Here is a 21,955-nt window from a genome sequence, read left to right on the forward strand (position 1 = left end):
CCAGAGGCATGTACCACTTTGTGCATCCAGCTTTACACGGGTACTGGGGAGCCAAACCCTGGTCATCAGGTTTTGCAGACAAGTGCCTTAACCACTGAGCAGTCTCTCCAGCCCCCTAATTGTTTTTTATCAAGAGGGAGCTGGGGAGATGGCCCAGTGGTTAAAGGTTAGGGTTAGGGTTTGTCCCTAGAACACAGACCCCTTGGCGTTGTCTTCTGACATCCACTCGCATGCCATGGCACGTGCATACACACATCCGTGCAGGCAAAGAAATGAGATTTAAAAATGAAAGAGAGAAAGCATCAACTATGTTCAAGCTCCCATCAGTAAACTGGAGTAAACACCACAATGAAGAAATAGCTAGATTAGAAAATTTCCCCAGGAAGGGGAAGCCAGCTAAATACAGAGGAAATGAAAGCAGCATCGGTCTTTACATTCAAGCCCAAAAGCTTGTCTTTCACATGCAGGGGAAGTTTATGGGTTGGTCTGTGGGTAGAGAAGTGGAAGATGCAGGTAGCAACATACTTCTGCTCTCACCATCACCCTTTAAAACCTCTGTGCTTCCCAAGTGCTGCTGCCAGGGCCTGCAAATGTGTCTTCCCTCTCTAATCAAAGTCCACTTTCAAGTCAAAGCTATAGGTTGTTTTTGTTGTTGTTTTGTTTTGTGTTGTTTTGTTTTTTCAAGATAGAGTCTCACTCTAGCTCAGGCTGACCTGGAATTTACTTATGAGTCTCAGGGTGGCCTTGAACTCATGGCGATTTTCTGCTTCCCAGGTGCTGGGATTAAAGGCCTGCACCACCATGCCGGTGGTGGGTTTTCTTTTTAGTACTTATTTCACAAATATTTGAGTCACTCACTCCTTTGTGTTTTTGTAAGTGAACTTAAGCAAACATCAGTGTACAAAACAAAGACCCTGCCTTTACAAAGCTGGGGCAAGAGACAAAAGGAGCAAGGACTATAAAGAGGTAAAAAGATACTATAGTACTTAGGACGCATCAAATGTCGGAGAGCGGTGTTTGATGGTGGTGCAGGAGCTAGTGTTGGTGACAGCATGTTGCAACTTTAAACAGAGCAACGAGGTAGCAAAGACTCAAGGAAATGGTGGCATCAGGCATTAGGCAGAAGGTGAAGAACTGTTTATGACAGCGAGAACAGAGCTGGAGAGATGGCTTAGGTTAAGGTACTTGCCTGCAAAGTCTAAGGACACAGGTTCGACTTCCCAGTACCTACATAAGCCAGATGCATGAGGTGGCGCATGTGTCTGGAATTCGTCTGCAGGGCTGGAGGCCCTGGAGCACCCATTCTCTCTCTCTCTCCATATATATGTGTATGTGTATATATATATATGTTCCTTTCTCTCTCAAATAAATAAATGAATAAAATATTTTTTTAAAGACAGAGAGAGGGGGGTGGAGAGATGGCTTAGCAGTTAAGTGCTTGTCTGTGAAGACTAAGGACCCTAGTTCAAGGCTCAATTCCCCAGGACCCACATAAGCCAGATGCACAAGGTGTCACATGCATCTGGATTTCGTTTGCAGTGGCTGCAGGCCCTAGCGTGCCCATTTTCTCTCTCTCTCTGTCCCCCCCCCGCCTCTTTTTCTCTGTGTATGTCTGTTGCTCCCAAATAAATAACTAAAACTTTTTAAAAAATTAAACTTAAAAAAAAAGACAGAGAGAACAACAGAGGTCAATAGCAGGTCATAGACTAGGGACAAGGTCCCTGGCACTGGACTAAAAAGAGCAGGGAAGGAGCAATTGGAGAAGTGGCAACACATGTAGGGCTCTGTGGCTCTTGACGGTGGAAAATAAGAACTCTTGAAGAGCTGAGGTGCAGCAGGGACTTGTCTGACTTACACTCCAAAGAACATCACCCTAGCAGGCTGTGAGGAGATGGTAGGTGAGCAAATGTTGAAGCAGCAGATCCAGTTAGAAGCTGCAGAAATGCACGCAAGATGTGATGCTCAGCAGGACGGGAGCAGCAGAGGTGGTAAGACGTGTCTGGGCTCTGGATGGATTTTTTTTTTATGGATTTTTAAAAAATATTTTATTGGGGCTGGAGAGATGACTTAGCAATTAAGGTGCATGCCTGCAAAGCCTAGGGACCCAGGTTCAATTCTCCAGGTCCCACATAAGCCAGATGCTCATAGTGGCACATGCATCTGGAGTTCGTTTGCAGTGGCTAGAAGCTCTGGAGCACCCATCCTCTCTCTCTCTCTCTCTCTAATAAATAAATAAAAATAAAAGTATTTTATTGATTTATTTATTTTAGAGAGAGAAAGTGGTAGATAGAGAAAGACAGAAAGAGAGAGAAGGAGAGAATGGGCCCATCAGGGCCTCAAGCCACTGCAAATGAAATTCAGATGAATGTCACCTTGTGCATGTGGCTTATGTGGGTACTGGGGAAATCAAATCTGGGTTCTTAGGTTTTGCAGGCAAGTACCTTAAACACTAAGCCATCACTCCAACCCTGGATGGATTTTTTTTAAACACATTTTTAATTTATTTATTTGCAAGCAAGCAGAGAGAGAAGAGAGACAGATAGGGAGAATGGGCATACCAGGGCCTCCAGCCACCGTAAGTGAACTCTAGATGCATGCATCTCTTTGTGCACCTGGATTTACATGGGTACTGGGAAAATGAACCAGGGTCGTTAGGCTTTGCAGGCAGGTGCCTTAAGCACTGAGTCATCTCTCCAGTTCTGTGGGTGGAATTTGAAAGGAGATACAGCAGAATTTGGATGATTACACATGACTCTGAGGTTTTGGACCTGAGAAGAAACTATAAGGATGACGCTTTCTTTAACTGAAATAGGGCGGCTGCAGTGAGCAGTTTGGAGTGAAGGGTGAGGAAGACAGGAGGTCATGGCTATGTTAAGTCTCAGGTATTCTTAAAGCCCAGGTAGAAGAATGGAGGAGGAAACTAGAGATCTAAAATGAGACTGGCTAAGATATCAAGGAAAGAAGGAAGGGAGGGAAGGAGGGAGAGAGGGAAGGAGGGAGGGCAAACATAAAAGACAAAATTCAAGGGACACTCCAACTCTAGATGGTCTGGAGCAAATAAAATAAAAGGTAAAACAGAGCTAGAAAAATGGCTGAGTGGTTAAGGCGTTTGCCTGCACAGCCAAAGGACCCTGGTTTGACTCCCCAGGACCCATGTTAGCCGGAGGCACACATGTCTGGAGTTTGTTTGCGGTGGCTAGAGGCCCTGACACACCCATTCTCTCTCTCTCTCCCTCTTTCTCTATCAAATCAATCAATCATTCAATCACTCAAAATATTTTAAAAAGAGAAAACAGGTAAAGTAAATGTCCTGGGAGGCAAAGGTAGGAATCGCTGGAGAGGAGGCAGTGGGCAAGTCCCTTGAAAGCCAGTTTCTCTGTGACTAGCAAGCTTGAACTTTTTTTTTTTCATTTTTGGTTTTTCAAGGTAGGGTCTCACTCTGGCCCAGGCTGAGCTGGAATTCACTATGTAGTCTCAGGGTGGCCTTGAACTCACAGCGATCCTCCTACCTCTGCCTCGCGAGTGCTGGGATTAAAGGCATGTGCCACCACACCTGGCTAGGTATGAATTTTTAAAAATAAAATTTAAAACATTAAAAAAAAAACAGAGAAGGAAGGCTGGGCGTGGTAGTGTACACCTTTAATCCCAGCACTCGGGAGGCACAGGTAGGAAGATCTCCATGAGTTTGAGGCCACTCTGAGACTACATAGTGAATTCCAGGTCAGCCTGGGCTAGAGTGAGACCCTACCTTGAAAAAAAAAAAAACAAAAAAAAAATTTCATACAGGCCAGGTATGGTGGCACATACCTTTAATCCCAGCACTCGGGAGTCACAGGTAGGAGAATCGCCATGAGTTCGAGGCCACTCTGAGACTACTGAGAGAATTCCAGGTCAGCCTGGGCTACAGAGAGACCCAACCTGGAAAAACAAAACAAAACAAAACAAAAATAACAGGAAGGGACTTTAGAGGGCAATGGAAGCAAAACCGTCAGGAGGTTGGAGTGTGCATGTCAGAGAGAATCAGCTTTAAGAGGATCAATCAAAGCAGAGCCCACAGACCCTCTTTTTGAGGGAAAAAGGCATGCAGGCATGGGGCAGCGGCTGGTGAGACAAGTGAGACCCAAAGAATTTTTAAAATTCATTTTAGTTATTCATTCAGTTTTTTGAGATGGAACTATGCAGCATGAGTACAGGATTACTGAGAAAGGCTTGGGAAGAGGAGAGGATGGTGGATGGAGGGGGAAGAATTTCTGGAACAAAGCCTAGAGCAGTTTCCATCTAGGGAGGTTTGGATCCCCCACCAAACTGCGTGAGCAACAGGGTGTGAAGCTTGGGGTCTGTGACTGGAATCAAAGAAGGGGCTTTAAGAAATAGGAGCCTTGGTCCTGTGCAGCCTGTTCGCTGACTTCCGAAGTTGTTCCCAGAAGTGTCTTGTAATCATAGCGTTCAAGTCAGGTTATCTTCTAACCACGAAAGGTCGGAGGCGACTAGCTTTGAAAATTAAGCAGTCAAAACCAAAATTCATATGTACTTTAAATTGTATTGTTTCCCCACCTAGTGGTCAGATTATAGTGTGTTGCATCCTCTCCTATTTTATTCAACACATTTGAAGTGAAATCAATCAAAAGACCGTGCTAATCCTAATTAATAAATTCAAATCAACATCTACCATAACACACTTCTCAGTAGCATTTTAAATGAATTATAATCTGAACAAGTTAATTAATCCTTCAGTTGAAAACTGAACCAATGGTTGATAGTTTGAGTACACAAAACCAAGTTCATGGTTGTTAATAGTAATGAGACAGGAAGAGTGAAGTAATGAGAGGTAATAAACAGTGGGAAGAGACTAAGGTTGTTAGCAAAGGGAAGGCCAAATACTTCACTCCCTGAAGTCACTCAGTTAGTGTAAGGGATAGTTGGGTGTAAGAATGTACCATCATAAATTAAAATGTTCAAGCAGTTGAGACTTACTGTATCAGTTGACCACTGCCAGATGTTCTTACCTAATTCCACTCGGAAATCTTTGGCTGAAGCAACTCAGAGTTTTAAAATTCCTCATATGTTGAGTATAGAAAGGAGAGCTCCAGAGAAAAGCCACTGGGTTTGTTTCCAATAAGGGAAGGCATGGAACAAAAGCATGTATTTTGTTTTGTTTTGTTTTGTTTTGTTTTGGTGTGTGTGTGTGTGTGTGTGAATTAGATTATTGCTTCCTTCAAAGGGAAAAAATAAATAAATAAATAAATAAATAAATAAATAGGGCCTTGAGAGATGGCTCAGTAGTTAAAGGTACTTGCTTGCAAAGTCTGCCGACATGGGTTCAAGTCCCCACTACCCATGTGTGGTAGTTTGAATAGATGCCCCCCCCCCCCCCCAGTAGGTTCAGGAGTTTATTAAAACTTGGATTTCCAGGGCTGGAGAGATGGCTTAGCGGTTAAGCGCTTGCATGTGAAGCCTAAGAATGCATGCTTGAATCTCCAGGTCCCACGTAGCCAGATGCAGTGATACAAGCAAGCAATGCCACACGTGCACACAAGGTGTAGCACGCGCATATCTGGAGTCATTCACAGTGGCTGAAAGGTGCTGGCGCACCCATTTTCTCTCTCTCTCTCTGTCTCTCTCAAAAATAAAAATGAAACAATGATTTCAACTTCTACGTGCCTCTATTTTTAGTTATTGCTTTGTTTTTCAGATTTTTTTATTTTATTTGAAAGAGAGAGATAAAGAATAGGACAGATAGAGATAGAGAAAAAGACTGGGCATGCCAGGGATTCCAGCCACTGCAAACTCCAGACACACATGCCACCCGGTGTATCTGCTTTACATGGTTCCTGGGGAATTGAACCTGGGAAGAATGCTACCTTTTAACAATTAAAATGTGACTAGTTTTCTGCTTAGTTAAGGGTAAAGTTCAAGTTAATGAGCTTATTGAACATGGTTCATTTAATGAGTCTAGTCCTTGGAAGGTTCACAATAAAGCACAGAAATGATGGTGTAGACAAAACCAAAAAAAAAAAATTAAAAACAAAAAAAACTGTTGTGTTTAATAATTAGGTTTAAGGGGCTAGAGAGATGGCTTAGCAGTTAAGGCACTTGCCTGCAAAGCCAAAGGACCTAGGTTTGATTCCCCAGGACCCATGTAAACCAGATGCACAAGCCCCATGGGAGTACTGACATATGCTCTTTGTGGGGCAGGACAGACAGACAATAAGGTTTGTATACACAATGTGCCTGATTTTCTTTTTTTTTTTTTTTTTTTTTGGTTTTTCGAGGTAGGGTCTCACTCTGGTCCAGGCTGACCTGGAATTAACTATGTAGTCTCAGGGTGGCCTCGAACTCTTAGCAATCCTCCTACTTCTGCCTCCTGAGTGCTGGGATTAAAGGCGTGTGCCACCACACCTGGCTCTGTTTTCTTTTTTTAATTTTTTTTTTTTATTTGACAGAGAAAGAGGGAAAGAGAGAGAGTATGGGCGCACCAGGGCTTCCAGCCATTGCAAACAAACTCCAGATGTGTGCGCCCCCTTGTGCATCTGGCTAACATGGGTCCTGGGGAGTCGAACCTGAATCCTTTGGCTTTGCAGGCAAACACCATAACTGCTAAGCCATGTTTTCTTTTTCTCTTTTTTGTTTTACTTTTGAGGTAGGGTCTCACTCTAGCTCAGGCTGATGTGGAATTCATTATGTAATCTCAGCATGGCCTCAAATTCACTGAAATCCTCCTACCTCTGCCTCCCAGGTGCTGGGATTAAAGGTGTGCACCTTCATGCCTTGCTAGTGGATTTTCTTATATCAATTTACATCACCAAAAGGAGAAAATGAAAACCATAACAAAATTTCAATTAAAATAAAAAGTCTTGGGGCTGGAGACATGGCTTAGTAGTTAAGGTGCTTGCCTGTAAAGTCTAAGAACCCAGGTTCAATTCTTCAGTACCCTTGTAAGCCAGATGCATAAAGTGTCATGTGCAGATTGAGCTCATTTGCAGTGATTGGAAACCCTAGTGTGCCCATTCTCTCTCTATCTGCTTCTCTCAAATAAATAAATAAAATATTTTAAAAATTTAAAAATGAGGGCTAGAGGGATGGCTTGGTGGTTAAGGCATTTGCCTGCAAAGCCAAAGGACCCAGGTTCAATTCCCCAGGACCCATGTTAGCCAGATGCATAAGGGGACACACTAGCAGTGGCTGGAAGCCCTGGAGTGCCTATTCTCATTCTCTCTCTCTCTTTCTCTCTATCTCTCTCTCTCTCTTCCTCTTTCTCGGTCAAAGAAAGAAAGAAAGAAAGAAAGAAAGAAAGAAAGAAAGAAAGAAAGAAAGAAAGGAAGGAAGGAAGGAAGGAAGGAAGGAAGGAAGGAAGGAAGGAAGGAAGATTGATTCTTCCTAAGCCACAAATGTACCCACTGACCCCTTTTTGTAGACAAAGTGATAAGAAGGTATTTCCAGCACACAGCTCACATAGGGTTAGTTTTATAACCAATATCTCTTGGGCTCAAGTAACATTCTTAATTTTTCAAGGCATTTGAGTATTGAGCCTGAGAGTCACATGATTTTGTGTGTGTATGTTTAAAAATTGCTTAGCAAAAGCTGGAGGAGAGGGCTGGAGAGGTGTCTTAGTGGTTGAAGTGTTTGCCTCTGAAGCCTAAGGACCAAGGTTCGATTCTCCAGATACCACGTAAGGCAGTTTCTGCGGTGACAATGTAGAACTGTCTGAGGGACATCCAAGTTAACACACACTCATACACCATTCATATATGAAACAACTGAGGTATACTCAAATGTGTCTGAAACTGAGAGGGAAGACATGGGATAGAGATTTCAATGTGAACGTCGCCAAAGTTAAGTTACAACATGGAGCTGTGAGAATATATAAAACTATTCAGGGCTTGAAAAACCAAAAAAAAAAAAAACTATTCAGGGATAAATGTCAAATGGGAACAAAAGAAAGCCAACACTAGAACACAAAGACAAAAAAAAAAACATTACTTACAAGAGAAGCAAAGGAAATTATGGCCAATAAACACAATAAGTAAAGCAGGAGATATTTCTTATGGAAAAAAAGACATTTCAAGAAGGGCAAAATGGCCATTACTGTCAAGAATTACAAAGCACTGAAATAAGATTTTGGTTGGGAGGCATCCAATGGATTGAATAATTAAGGTTTTCAATAGAAGTGGCAGTAGAAGGCAGGAGATAGTCAATGAGGAAATCAGGAAGAGGAGAAGGAGAGGAAGCACAGACAGTGAGTGAAGACAACTGTTCCTAGCTTGGGTATAAGAAAGACAACGAGGGGCTGGGGAGATGACTTAGCAGTTAGGGCACTTGTCTGCGAAGGCTAAGGACCTATGTTCCACTCTCCAGGTCCCACGTAAGCCAGACACACAAAGGTGAAGCAAGCGTGGGTGTCACACATGCCCATGAGGTGGCACAAGTATCTGGAGTTCTGTTGTAGTGACTGAGGTACTGGTACACCAATTCTCTCTCTCTCTCTCCTTCTCTCTCTCTAAAACAAAATAAAATAAAATAAAAATAAAAATTAGAGCTAGAGAGATGGCTTAGCAGTTAAGGCACTTGCCTGCAAAGCCAAAGGACCCAGGGTCAATTCTCCAGGACCCATGTAAACCAGATAGATGCACAAGGTGGCACACGCATCTGGAGTTGGTTTGTAGTGACTGAAGGCTCAGCTGTACTTATTCTCTCCCTTCCTCTCTCTCTCCGTCTTTCTCTCTCTCAAATAAATAAAAATAGATACTAAAAAAAATAAAGAAGAGAAAAAAGAAAGACAAGTATCTCCTGGTCATGTGTAAGATTGTCATTGGTTTTGTGATGGGTGACAGTAAGTTGGGCCGAGGGAGAAAACAAAGAATGAGAGCTTTAGGGATAGGGAGTGAAGAAGGGAGAAGAGCATTACTAACATGCGGGCACATGGAGAGAGGGGCGAGCTGGAGGGATGGGGCTGCCGAGAAGACAGAAGGAGCTGAAAACACAGGGGTGGAGAACCGAGGTCAGGAGAAGGTGAGGATGGCTGTACTGCAGAGGTGTTGAAACCTAAGAGGGTATGCTTTATTTACTTTTTATTTCGGGCTGGAGAGATGGCTTAGCGGTTAAGCGCTTGCCTGTGAAGTCTAAGGGCCCCAGTTCGAGGCTGGGTTCCCCAGGTCCCACGTTAGCCAGATGCACAAGGGGGCGCACGTGTCTGGAGTTCGTTTGCAGAGGCTGGAAGCCCTGGCGCGCCCATTCTCTCTCTCTCCCTCTATCTGTCTTTCTCTCTGTCTGTCACTCTCAAATAAATAAATAAATAAAATGAACAAAAAAATATTTACTTTTTATTTTTATTTAGTTGTTTGTTGTGTTTTGTTATTGTTGTTTGGTTTTTTTCGAGGCAGAGTCTCACTCTAACTCAGGCTGACCTGGAATTCACTATGTAGTCTCAGGGTGGCCTTGAACTCACAGCAATCCTCCTACCACTGCTTCCCCAGTGCTGGGATTAAAGGTGTGCGCCACCACACCTGGTTTACTTTTTCCCTTTTTATTTAAGGTGAGCATCTATTTCTTCTTGCTTTCAGAAACACTATAAATGAAGACAATCAAGATGGTTTCATGCACTCTGATGGTAAGGGGCATTTGTTTATTTAAGCCACATAAATTTGAATTAATTGTTCTCTAACTTGCATTAATGAGTGACTAGCATAGTTGATCCATGCAAGGCTTCTCTCCTGTTTAATTATCTCCTTGAATTCTGCCTTGCTTCTTTCTTTCTCTCACACAAAATAGACAAATATCCTAACCAAGTATTTAATGTGTATTTGTGTTTCCACATACTTTTCTCATGTTGTTGTATGTATGCACATGTGTAATGTACCTACATAGTATGTTAAAGGTTATTCTTCCTATGATAACTCAGCATAAAGTGTTTATTTGGCCCATCCTTACCACTGTGTGTACTTTTAATCTGTTGTCATGAGCTGCAGTGATGCACATAAATGAAAGGGACACATACCAGTAAAGAAGAAATATATGGAGATGTGTGTGAATTACGTTTGTCACCATGATAACTTCCTAAGATGAACGTGATGCCTCTGAGAGGGAGCATAGTTCTCATGACACAGATGCACATTTCACTTGCCCTGCTTGGTGTACCATAAATAAATACTGCCCTGCCGTTTCTGTGTTCATCTTGTATGGTTTTTGAGAACCTTCTCTGAGAAACAAACCCAGCAGGGGAGTGGCTGGCAATAGGCTGTGGGATACTCACTTTGACAGACTAGGGAAAGAATGAATGCTCTTCAGAAAAGATGCTTCTTGGGCTGGAGTGATGGCTTAGCATGTAAGGCACTTGACTGCAAAACCAAAGGACCCAGGTTCAATTCCCTAAGACCCATGCTCAAAGGGTACATGATTGATTCTGGAGCTCATTTGCAGCAGCTAGAGGCCCTGGCATGTCCATTCTCTTTCTATCTGCTTCTTTCTCTCTATCTGCCTCTTTCCTTCCCTCTCCTTCTCTCTCTCTCTGTCTCTGTCTCTCTCTCTATCTCTCTCTCTCTCTATCTCTCTCTCTCTTAAATAAATAATATATGTTAGAATATTTCATTTGTTTATGTGACTTTGTGATTCTCACTCGTGTTACTTCCCATATCATCCCATCTCCTTGCACTTGCTAACTCTTTGTATTTTCTGACCTACACACATTCCTTTATAGTCTAGATATTGTCATGTCAACTTAAAACCTCTGCCACTCTCTCCATTGTCTACTAATTTAGCCCATGCTGTCCTTATTTGAGCACAAGGAAAAGTTCATAGTATGAAATGCATTAATTTTGCCTCCAGCCACTGCAAATGAACTCCAGATGCATGCATGCACCACCTTATGCATCTGATTTATGTGGGTACTGGAAAATTGAACCTGGGTTCTTAGACTTCACAGGTGAGCGCCTTAACCACTAAGCCATCTCCAGCCTGCTTTTTTTTTTTTTTTTTTAGTTTGTGTATTTATTTATTTGAGAGAGAGAGAGAGAATGAGGCAGAGAGTGAATGGGAATGACAGGACCTCCAGCCACTGCAAAAGAACTTCAGACACTTGTGCCCCCTTGTGCTGGGGAATCAAACTGGGCTTGCAGGACTTAACTGCCAAGCCATCTCTCTAGCCCCCTTCTTGTAGTTTTTAAATTATACTTGGTTCCACAGAATGAAACATAGTGTTCCTTGTAGAGATGAATAAAAGGTGCATTAATTATATTTTTGTCTTTGTAATACTTTATAAAAATTAATAAAATAATTCTATAGCTAAAATATAGGTATATTTCCTATTTTGTGTTTCTATATCTTTAGTACAGCATAAGTTTTGTTAGATTATGAACTGTTTCAAATATCATACTCAGTGATCACACATTAAAGTAGTTTGTAATTACAATGTATTAAATTTATTCTTTTTTTCAATCCCTTAGGTCCTGGAAATCTGGAGGAGGTCAGATATTTTTGTTTCTTACTTTATATTGCTATTTAACAATTGTTCTGCTTCACCTCTTTCTGGTATCAACCAGATAAATCAAAAGCTTCACAAGTCATATCAGTGGATTTCCACTTATGATCTTACTCCAGCCGAAGTGCTTGAGACACCCCACCCCAGGCAGTACACTGGCTCACAGTAACGCAGCGTTGAGACCATGTCTAGCCTCCCATCTAAACGACAGCGCAACACAGAGCATGAGGCCACGCGTGCTTCTTTTCCACATCTGCCTCACGAGACAAAACAGAAGATTGCAAACCAGCCAAGCACATGCTTAAGTTATATAAACTCACCAGTGTTTGTTGTGTAGACTTCTTAGTCAGTGAAATATGGGTATGTAACATTTTGAGATTGATGCAGGCTAATGATTATCTATGTTGTCTTGACAGGAACAAGAGAGTGAAGGAGAAACATATGAAGACATGTATGCATTATCTTTGTTACTATACGCTTTCTTCTGAGCTGAGTGTGATGTTCTGTAAGTAGGGAGCAGGGATGCACAACAGCCCCGGGAAGGAAATGCTTTGTTCCCTGAGTGATTGGCATGTGACGATGACACCTAACTTCAACACAAAGAACCCAAGTTGGTTTGTTTCTCTAAGGATTCTACAGACTCTCCTGACAGGCTGTCTTGTGATAGGCCAGAGATCTGCAGACTATTCGAGAGGCCACAGACAGGGGCCAGACGCAGGCTGCCACAGTTCTCACTCTTAGTGTGTTGCCTTATCTTCTTCTAGAATGCTATGGTTACAGTTTAATATAGCACCCAGATGCCAAAGTTCCGGTCTGCTGGAAACATGGTAGAAATGGCACCGCAATAACTTTCTACGTAGACTAAGACATTTCTTTAAATATTTATTTATTTTTATTTTATTTTTGAGGTAGGGTTTCACTCTAGCTCAGGCTGACCTCAAATTTACTATGTAATCTCAGGTGGCCTAGAACTCATGGTGATCCTACTACCTCTTCCTCCCAAGTGCTGGGATTAAAGGTGTGTGCCACCATGCCCAGCTTACTTTTGTATTTTTATTAATTTATTTGAGAAAAAGAGTCAGAAAGAGGGAGAGAGAAGGGGGGGAACATGCCAAGTTTTCTAGCTACTGCAAATGAATTCCAGAGGCATGTGCCACCATGTACATCTGGCTTACATGGGCTCTGGGGAATCAAAACTGGGTCCTTAGGCTTCACAAGTATGTGCCTTAAGAGCTAAACTATCTCTCCAACCCAAGAAATTTCTTTAAAATTAGATGAAAATAGGAGTACATTTTAAATATTTTTTGTTCATTTTTTATTTATTTATTTGAGAGCGACAGACACAGACAGAAAGACAGATAGAGGGAGAGGGAGAGAATGGGCGCACCAGGGCTTCCAGCCACTGCAAACAAACTCCAGACACGTGCGCCCCCTTGTGCATCTGGCTAACGTGGGACCTGGGGAATCGAACCTCGAACCGGGGTCCTTAGGCTTCACAGGCAAGCGCTTAACCGCTAAGCCATCTCTCCAGCCCAGGAGTACATTTTATAAAATGCTGAGTTCAGATGTCCTAATCTTTTCTACCTAGTTCTTATACAATCGCTTTCTTTTTTTTTTTAAGAAAGGAATTTTAATATTATTTATTTATTTATTTGAGAGAGAGAGAGAGAGAGAATAGGCACACCAAGGCCACCAGCCACTGCAAACAAACTCCAGTGGCATGCACCACCCTGTGCATCTGGCTTACATGGGTTCTGGGGAATGGAACCTGGGTCCTTAGCCTTCGTAGGCAAGTGCCTTAACTGCTAAGCCATTTCTCCAATCCTCAATCACTTTCAACTAAAGTTTCCATGCCAAAGTTTCTGTGAGTGCCCATGAACACATGCTCATGCATGTCCAGGTAAGAGAGAAGTGACTAAAACCCACGATCTTGCCAGTGTGAGCAAGGACAGGGACTCTGAGCAGTGTCTTCCACTTGCTGGCACAAGCTGTACAGGAAGCACCTAGAGATGTCCTGGAAGCTATCCTCAGTGCACGCCTACTACTGGACTTAAAAAAAATCTCGCACATCTAGGATTTTCACACCCCTTGGATTTTACCTTGATCTACTTACTCAGAGACCTTCTTGTGTGCTTGGTAAAACCTCCCTGGTAGTGAGCCCAAAGCGACCAACCCCTGAAGAGGTGGAAACAACCTAGTAATTTGTATTCACAGAGAATCATCTAAAGAACGAGATAAGAAATGGGAAAAGGAGGAGAAGAAGAGATTGGAGCTGGAGAGAAAAGAACAGAAAGAGAAAGAAAAGAAGGAACAAGAATTAAGGAAGAAATTTAAAGTAAGGGCTTGCTTTATGTTTTGCAATTTCACACAAAAGTTTACATATCTGGAGTTACTTAACCATTGTTTCTTTGTTTGTTTGTTTATTTATATATCTGAGAGAGAGAGACAGGTAGAGAGAGAGAGAAAATGGGTACACCAAGGCCTCCAGTCACAGCAAACTGAACTTCAGATGTATGTGCCACCTTGTGCCTCCAGTCACAGCAAACTGAACTCCAGATGCATGTGCCACCTTGTGCCTCCAGTCACAGCAAACTGAACTCCAGATGCATGTGCCACCTTGTGCACCTGGCTTCATGGGTCCTTTGGCTTTGGAGACAAGCACCTTAGCCCCTAAGGCATCTCTGCAGCCCTTAACCATTGTTATGAAACATTTTTTTTTGTCCAAATACACTATCATATCCCTGCCCTCAAAATAAAATGGGGCTGGAGAGATGGCTTAGGGGTTAAGTGCTTGCCTGTGAAGCCTAAGGACCCCGGCTTGAGGCTCGGTTCCCCAGGACCCACGTTAGCCAGATGCACAAGGGAGCGCACGCGTCTGGAGTTGGTTTGCAGTGGCTAGAGGCCCTGGCGCTCGCGCTCTCTCTCTCTTTCTCTCTCTCTCTCTCTCTCTCTCTCTCTCTCTCTCTCTCTCTCTCTCTGTCGCTCTCAAAGAAATAAATAAAAACAAAAAAAAATTTTAATAAAATGTTAAAACCCAAATAACACATAATTAAGGAGCTTATAATTAGTGAGTAATCAGGAATCTGGTGTGGATCAAGGAAATAAATACTCCATTACTAAAGCTCAACTTGTTTCCCTGTTATGCATTTCCTGTTAGCCTATTTCTGCCATGAATTTAGGACCACACATAAACATCCCAGTGGCACGACATGTACAAAGGATACGGGCCTCCTGAATGAACCAGGCCTATCTCAGAGCAACCTTTCTTTGAGCTGTTATAGATACTGGTGTCTGCACCTTTTGCTTATTGTTGTTGTTGTTGTTTTGGTTTTTCGAGGTAGGATCTCACTCTGGCCCAGGATGACCTGGAATTCACTATGTAGTCTCAGGGTGGCCTCGAACTCATGGTGATCCTCCTACCTCTGCCTCCCCGAGTGCTGGGATTACAGGTGTGCACCACCACGCCCAGCCTCTATTGACAATTGTCATACACATATTTAATCCATGTGGATCATAATCCCCTCCCTGTGCCTTCTCTTGTCCTCGCTCGCCGCCCTGCCTTCTTTCCAACTAGCCCCACTTCTGTGTTGGTGTCGCTTTTTCTTTTTTGCCCTCGACCGCCGTCCATGGAAGAACACTGATAGGCCCTGGTATTGTGCAACACCTACATTTTTGCCTTTGTTTTAAGGCTGGGTGCACGCTGATATTTCTTCAGCCTGTTTCTCATTAATCTTTGTCTTCCTCGAGTTCTGATCTGTCATCTCTCCAGTAACTGTTCAAGCTCTATCACTGCTGCACAGCCTGAAGTCGCAGCGACATCATCTTTGATGACATAACCCCTCTGGCCTGGGTCTGGCATCTCAAATATATTTGGAGTGATGATCTGAATTACAAAATTATTCACATTGAAAAGAATTTGCCTCATGTTTCCTTTAGATATTTATCCCTCTAGAGAATTTAATATATGGTTTGAGTTATAAAAATGTGACTTATATGCAACTTCCCAGTAGATTTATTGTGTTAAAGCAATGGGACACAGCATGATGTAAGAAAAACATCCAGCCTGGAGTCAGTTGGACAGATGTGGATTGAATTTTAGCTGCACATGAGTCACATGTTCTTGCACTATTACTTTTTCTGTAATCCTCATTTTTTTTAAATTTAATTTATTAGTTTCCTTTTCAGCAAATATAGGCAGTTTGGTACCATTGTTTAGGCTCATCCATGACCTACCAACTCCCAATGACCCCTCCTTGTTGATGTAAATGGGTCATGCACTATGGAGTTAGCCCACAGTTATTGGTACGATAAATGTCTCTGCATATCATGACCCAACATGTGACTCTGACATTCTTTCCACCCCCTCTTCTGCAAAATTTCCCTGAGCCATGTTGGGTTCATTTGTGGTCTGCTTTAGTGCTGAGGTGTTGGGGGCCTCTGAGGCTCTGGCTCTCTGATTTGGTAGGAGTTGATTTTTCTCTGTGTTGGTCTCCTTCTCCTTTGTGCTGGTATCCGGTTCATCAGGAAAACAGCACCCTTGCTTATTTTGCCAATTTTCCTTAGTTTCAGTTGGGCCCCTTTTGAGGTATGATGGGGCAGCTCTCTCCTTAGGATCTGCATTTATCTTTCTTTCCCCGGTATTTGCAGCGCAGCCAGGTGGTCGCCATCTTGGCCGGAAGTAGCAAGATCTGTAATCCACATTCTTATTCTTGTTTGTTTGTTTGTTTGTTTGAGGTAGGGTCTCACTCTAGCCAGGAGCTGAGTGAAGGGGCGTTGTGGCTCACGTCTTTAATCCCAGCACTCGGGAGGCAGAGGTAGGAGGATCACCATGAGTTCAAGGCCACCCTGAGACTCCATAGTGAATTCCAGGTCAGACTGGGCCAGAGACCCTACTTCAAAAAACTAAAAAAAAAAAAAAAAATTTATTTAAGCTAGGCGTGGTGGAGCACGCCTTTAATCCCAGCACTCAGGAGGCAGAGGTAGGAGGAACGCCATGAGGCCACCTTGAGACAACATAGTGAATTCCAGGTCAGTCTAGGCTACAGTGTGACCCTACCTTGAAAAAAAAAGTTATTTACTTATTAGTTGCAAGCAGAGAAAGACAGAGAGAGAGGGAGAGAGAGGATGAGACACACTAGGGCCTACAGCCACTGCAAATGAATACAGATGCAAGTGCCACCTGTGCATCTGGCTTATGTGGGTCCTGGGGAATCAAACCTGGATTAAAGTCCAACCTGGGATTAAAGGTGTGCACTACCAGACCTGGCTTAATATTTTTATTTTTTGAGACAGAGAGAGACAGAGGCAAACAGCCAAAAACAGTGAGTATAAGAGCACTAGGGCCCTTGCCACTGCAAACAAATTCCATACACAGCACCATTTTGTGTATCTGGCTTTATGTGAGGTCTGGGGACTCAAACCCAGGTCATTAGGCTTTGCAAGCAAGTGCTTTTAACCACTGAGCCAACTCGCTAGCCCCTAGACTGCATACTTTTACTTGAAACATATACTATATAGATTGCATATTTTCACTTAAAAAATACAAATATTGATAGTCATGTATTCTATCTGGGTGTGTTTAACAAAGTGATATTCAGCATGGATGGTCCTGGCTATTAGGGGCTCTCTCTGTAGGCCTTTGCCAGAGTCCTTGGAGCCAATAGCTCCCTGCCACTCTCATGGGCCCCAAGCATACATTCATCAGCTCTTTGCTGGTTCTATTTGGCCTCTGTGATTTTTTTTTTCCTAAACCTTCTTAAAGAAACATTCACTAACTGTGATATTAAAGGTTACAAACATTGGATATAAGCAGGGAAGCAAGTTTGAGCCTTATCTTTCAAAATAAAATTCCTTAAAGGTTTTCTCTGTTGTTTTCCCCTCTCATGGTAGCTAACAGGCCCTGTTCAAGTCATCCACCATGCAAAAGCCTGCTGTGATGTCAAAGGAGGGAAGAATGAGCTGAGCTTCAAGCAAGGAGAAGAGATTGAGATAATCCGCCTCACAGACAACCCAGAGGGGAAATGGCTGGGCAGGACGTCCAGGGGCTCCTGTGAGTGCCCTTTTCCCTGAGACTACAATGGCTTTTCTTCTGAGGCCAATAGTAAACACTCAGATTGTTCCAGAACAATACCCTTCAAATTAGGAGGGAGGTATTGGGGGTGGACAGACAGAAAGGCAGTGTAGCTCTGCCTTCACCTCATCCATGTTGTGTTTTGTGGAGAAAAATATTCTAGAGGATCAAAGGTCATCAGGCTCTCCCTTTATGTTAAAGTGAAGGGGAGGGGCTCATGTGAATCAATTTGTAATCTTTAAAATAGACTTTAGGGCTGGGCGTGGTGGTGCACACATTTAATCCCAGCACTTGGGAGGCAGAGGTAGGTGGATCACTGTGAGTTCGAGGCCACCATGAGACTACATACTGAGTTCCAGGTCAGCCTGGACTAGAGTGACACCCTACCTCAAAAAAACAAAAAATAAATAAATAAATAAAATAAAATAGACTTTGGGTTACATTGAAGTACAACAGAGCAAGTCTTTGACAGGGTACACAATTAGAATTACAAGTAAATAAATTGAGGGAAAATTTCCTTTTTAAAATGTTTTGAGAGAGAGAGAAAATTAGTGCACCAGGCCTTCAGCCACTGCAGTCGAATGTCAGATGCTTGCACCATGTAGTGGGCATGTGCAACCTAGCACTTGCCTCACCTCTGTGTGTCTGGCTTATATGGGATCTGGAGAATTAAACATGGATCCTTAGTCTTTGCAGGCAAGTGCCTTAACCGCTAAGCCATCTCTCCAGCCCGGAAATTTCGTTAAATGTTTAGTAAGTGTGTGTGTGGGCGGGGGGGGGGGTGTTGAACATCAAACCCAGAGCCTTGGGCATACAAGGTAAGTGTTTCTATCACTGAGCTTGAACCTCAGCCCTAAAAGGAAATTTTGAAGAGAAAATGTGCAGTTGATATTTTATTTACAACTTGAAAGTGTTTCAGCTCCAGTTGCATGGACTCCTCTTTTTGACAGATGGTTATATTAAAACAACTGCAGTTGAGATTGACTACGATTCTTTGAAATTGAAAAAGAACTCTCTCAATGCTGTGCCATCAAGACTTGTTGAAGATGACCAAGAAGTGTACGATGATGTGGCCGAACAGGATGCCCCTCCCAGGTATGTGGCACATAGACAAAGTGGACAGATCCATTATGGATTTCAAGATTCAACCATTTTACCTTCCCTGCTCACTTAATAGTCTCAACACGAAACTAAATCACCACTTTCAATAAAGCACAGGTGAAACTCCATAGTCTTTACTTGTTTGTCATATATACCAAATACGAATTGAAAGTTACTGGGTCATATAATTATGTTAAATGTGTTTTCACTACAAAGACACTGTTGAGTGCTGGACAGATGGCTTAGCAGTTAAGGTACTTGCCCACTAAGTCTAAGGACCCATGTTCAACTCTCCAAATCACACGTGATACAAGTGCACAAAGTCACACATGCAGACAAGAGGTATATGCATCTGGAGTTAGATTGCAGTGGCTGGAGGCTCTGGCACACCAATTCTCCCTCTCTCTCATAAAAAAAAAAAGCACTGTTGCATACTATTCATTATGATTTAATCTTAGGGATATGCCCAAAGTAAAGGTCATTTGATAAAATATGAAACTCAGGAGCTGGAGAGATGGCTTGTGGTTAAGGTGTTTGCCTGTGAAGCCTAAGGACCCAGGTTCTATTCCCCAGTACCTACATAAGTCAGTTGTGCATGTGTCTGGAGTTCATTGGCAGTGGCTGAAAGCCCTGGTGCACCCATTCTCTGTCTCCCTCCCCTTTCTCTCTCTCTGTCTCTCAAATAAATTAATAAATAAAGTATTTTTTAAAATTTTTATTTATTTATTTATGTATTTGAGAGCGACAGACACAGAGAGAAAGACAGATAGAGGGAGAGAGAGAATGGGCGCGCCAGGGCCTCCAGCCTCTGCAAACGAACTCCAGATGCGTGCACCCCCTTGTGCATCTGGCTAACATGGGACCTGGGGAACCGAGCCTCGAACCGGGGTCCTTAGGCTTCACAGGCAAGCGCTTAACCGCTAAGCCATCTCTCCAGCCCTAAAGTATTTTTTAATATGAAGCGTAGGATATAAAGTTTAGTTCTTTCTTGCCTTGTAATCTCTGAGTCTAATAAATTTCCTGTCATTACTGGAAAGTAAATCTGGAAGAATATTTTCAGTACAACACCACTTTAACCTTTAAAAGTAAAAACTCAGTTTTCTACAATGTCCGGTTGCTTCACTAGACTAGGGTGGCTTTCCTTCTATTATGGGAACACTTCCTGAGAAAGAGGAACAGAACTCCATATCATATCTGGAGGAGGAAACAAAGGAGGCTGGCCATCTCTTCCCACTCACTTCTGTATTATCTGCACACTACTACAACAAAACGCTCGACACATTTGCCTTACAAAGAGAAAAGGTCCAGTCCCAAATCAAACGTCCCCATTGCTTTGGGCCTCTGAAGAAGATGGCAGAGGCAATGGCTCTGCCTCCCCCTCCCTCCCTCCCTCCCTCCCTGTCTCCCTCTCCCTTTCTCTCTCCCTCTCTCTCTCTCTCTCTCTCTCTCTCTCTCTCTCTCTCTCTCTCTCTCTCTCTGTGTGTGTCTGTGTGTCTGTGTGTCTGTGTGTGTGTGTGTGTGTGTTGAAATGTTGAGAAGACAATTGCAAATGTAACGAGCATTCTCTTTTTCCTCCTCTCTCTCCCTACCCCCTCCTTTTTCTCCCACCACCACATCTTCCTGCAGCAAATGTTTCACATCCCAAATAGGACATTGAAGCAAGCTCACTCCATAAACAAAACTAAGCTTTTTCTTTATGACAACCTCATCTGCAAGAGGAACATATTTACTAAGGTGCAACTAATTTCTGGTGCCAGCTTCATGCTCAGGAGGCAGGTGGCAGAGGAAATCAATGTGAAAATGGTTCATTAGCAAGTAGAGAGTATGAGGTAACTTCTTCACAAATCAATTTGTTTGCATATTACGATATTCAAAGTATTCCTTTCTATAAAGTTCTACTGGTCGTAATAGGTTTAATTTCTAAATTAGCCAAAGCTCTGCATCAGATCAATGTCTTATTGTCATTTTTATAATATTTTTACTATTTTATTTGAGAGAGATAGATGATTGCTTTTAAATATATTTTTAAGTATTTTATTTATTTATTTGAGAGAGAGTCAGGGCAAGGGATAGAGAATAGGTGTGCCAGGGCCTCTATCCACTGCAAACGAACTTCAGACACATGTGCTTCCTTGGACATCTGGCTTTATGTGGGTCCTGGGGAATCAAACTTGAGTCGTTTGGCTTTGCAGGCAAGCACCTTAACTGCTAAGCCATCTTTCCAGCCCTCAGTTGTTTTTAAAACAAACTATAAAAATGTGTAATGCTGTTGGGTGTGGTGGCACATGTCTTTAATCTCAGCACTCAGGAGGCAGAGGTAGGAGGATCACCATGAGTTCGGCGCCATCCTGATACTACATACTGAATTCCAGGTTAGCCTGGGCTAAAGTGAGACCCTACCTCGAGAAACCAAGGGGGGGAAAAATGCTATTGGCTAAGAGTAAGATCCCATGGTTTTGAGAGCTGAATTTAATGTGATGGTAATTGGTCTATATGGCTCCTAGAATAATACTCTTGGGGCTTTTGTAATAGTTCATCTAGTAAATTATATAATAATACAAAATTGCTTAAAATGTCTCACAGGATAATAATAAAAGCAAGTAATAGTGCCTTGAAAATCATAAACAGCTCTATCATTCACTTTCTCCTGTTGGGTGGTTGTTTACTGGTTTTACTGTGTTGTCTTATTTTACATCTGTTATGAGAAGGAACAGTTTTCTTCTTCTTCATATCATCACATCCTGATAACTTTTATCTAGAATATTCAATATGCTCAAGGTCAATATTTGTTCTTCTCTTCCTAAAAATGAAATAATCCATGCATTAATTCATCATTTCTGTCTTGTTTCTAGCCACAACCAGAGTGGAACTGGAGGTAAGTCACACACTTTCTATTAGTGGTGACAAATTGCTCTGCAGATATTGAATATGCTTTAGAATATTAAGAACAAAAACTAAAGTTTGCCAATAATATAGTATTCTTTTTATATTTGTATATATTTGTAAGCTAAGGTAGTAACAGTAATTGTTACTGGGATATATTCACTGTACATGGTACTGGGTTTCAAAGGGACATTTTCATACAAGTATTTGGTATACATGGAACATAACTGTCTTACCCCTCTACCCTCTGCTTTCTCTCCCCTGTCCCTCCCATTGTCCCCCTCTTATTTCCCTAGGAAGTTTCATTCTACTTTCATGTCATATATGCATATATGACCTTATATATCTATATAAGATCTAGGATCCAGGGACTGGAAGGTGGCTCAATAGTTAAAAGGCACTTGCTTGAAAAGTCTGTCAGCCTAGGT

General features: G+C 42.5%; 1 protein-coding gene across 2 annotated transcripts in view; it reads left to right on the top strand.

Moving 5' to 3' along the window:
• The window catches only part of Fyb1 (FYN binding protein 1), a 168,720-nt gene that overhangs the window by 114,025 nt on the left and 32,740 nt on the right, over positions 1-21,955 (top strand). For both annotated transcript variants that reach the window (XM_004652587.3, XM_045132650.1), the window contains exons 4-10: positions 9,561-9,607; positions 11,439-11,458; positions 11,890-11,924; positions 13,688-13,808; positions 17,363-17,522; positions 18,494-18,638; positions 21,497-21,519. In XM_004652587.3, the coding sequence (XP_004652644.2) occupies positions 9,561-9,607; positions 11,439-11,458; positions 11,890-11,924; positions 13,688-13,808; positions 17,363-17,522; positions 18,494-18,638; positions 21,497-21,519 (551 nt within the window). The remainder of the gene's footprint in view (positions 1-9,560; positions 9,608-11,438; positions 11,459-11,889; positions 11,925-13,687; positions 13,809-17,362; positions 17,523-18,493; positions 18,639-21,496; positions 21,520-21,955) is intronic.

The sequence above is a fragment of the Jaculus jaculus genome, chromosome 13 (genome assembly GCF_020740685.1).
Source record: "Jaculus jaculus isolate mJacJac1 chromosome 13, mJacJac1.mat.Y.cur, whole genome shotgun sequence".
Lineage (NCBI taxonomy): Eukaryota > Metazoa > Chordata > Mammalia > Rodentia > Dipodidae > Jaculus > Jaculus jaculus.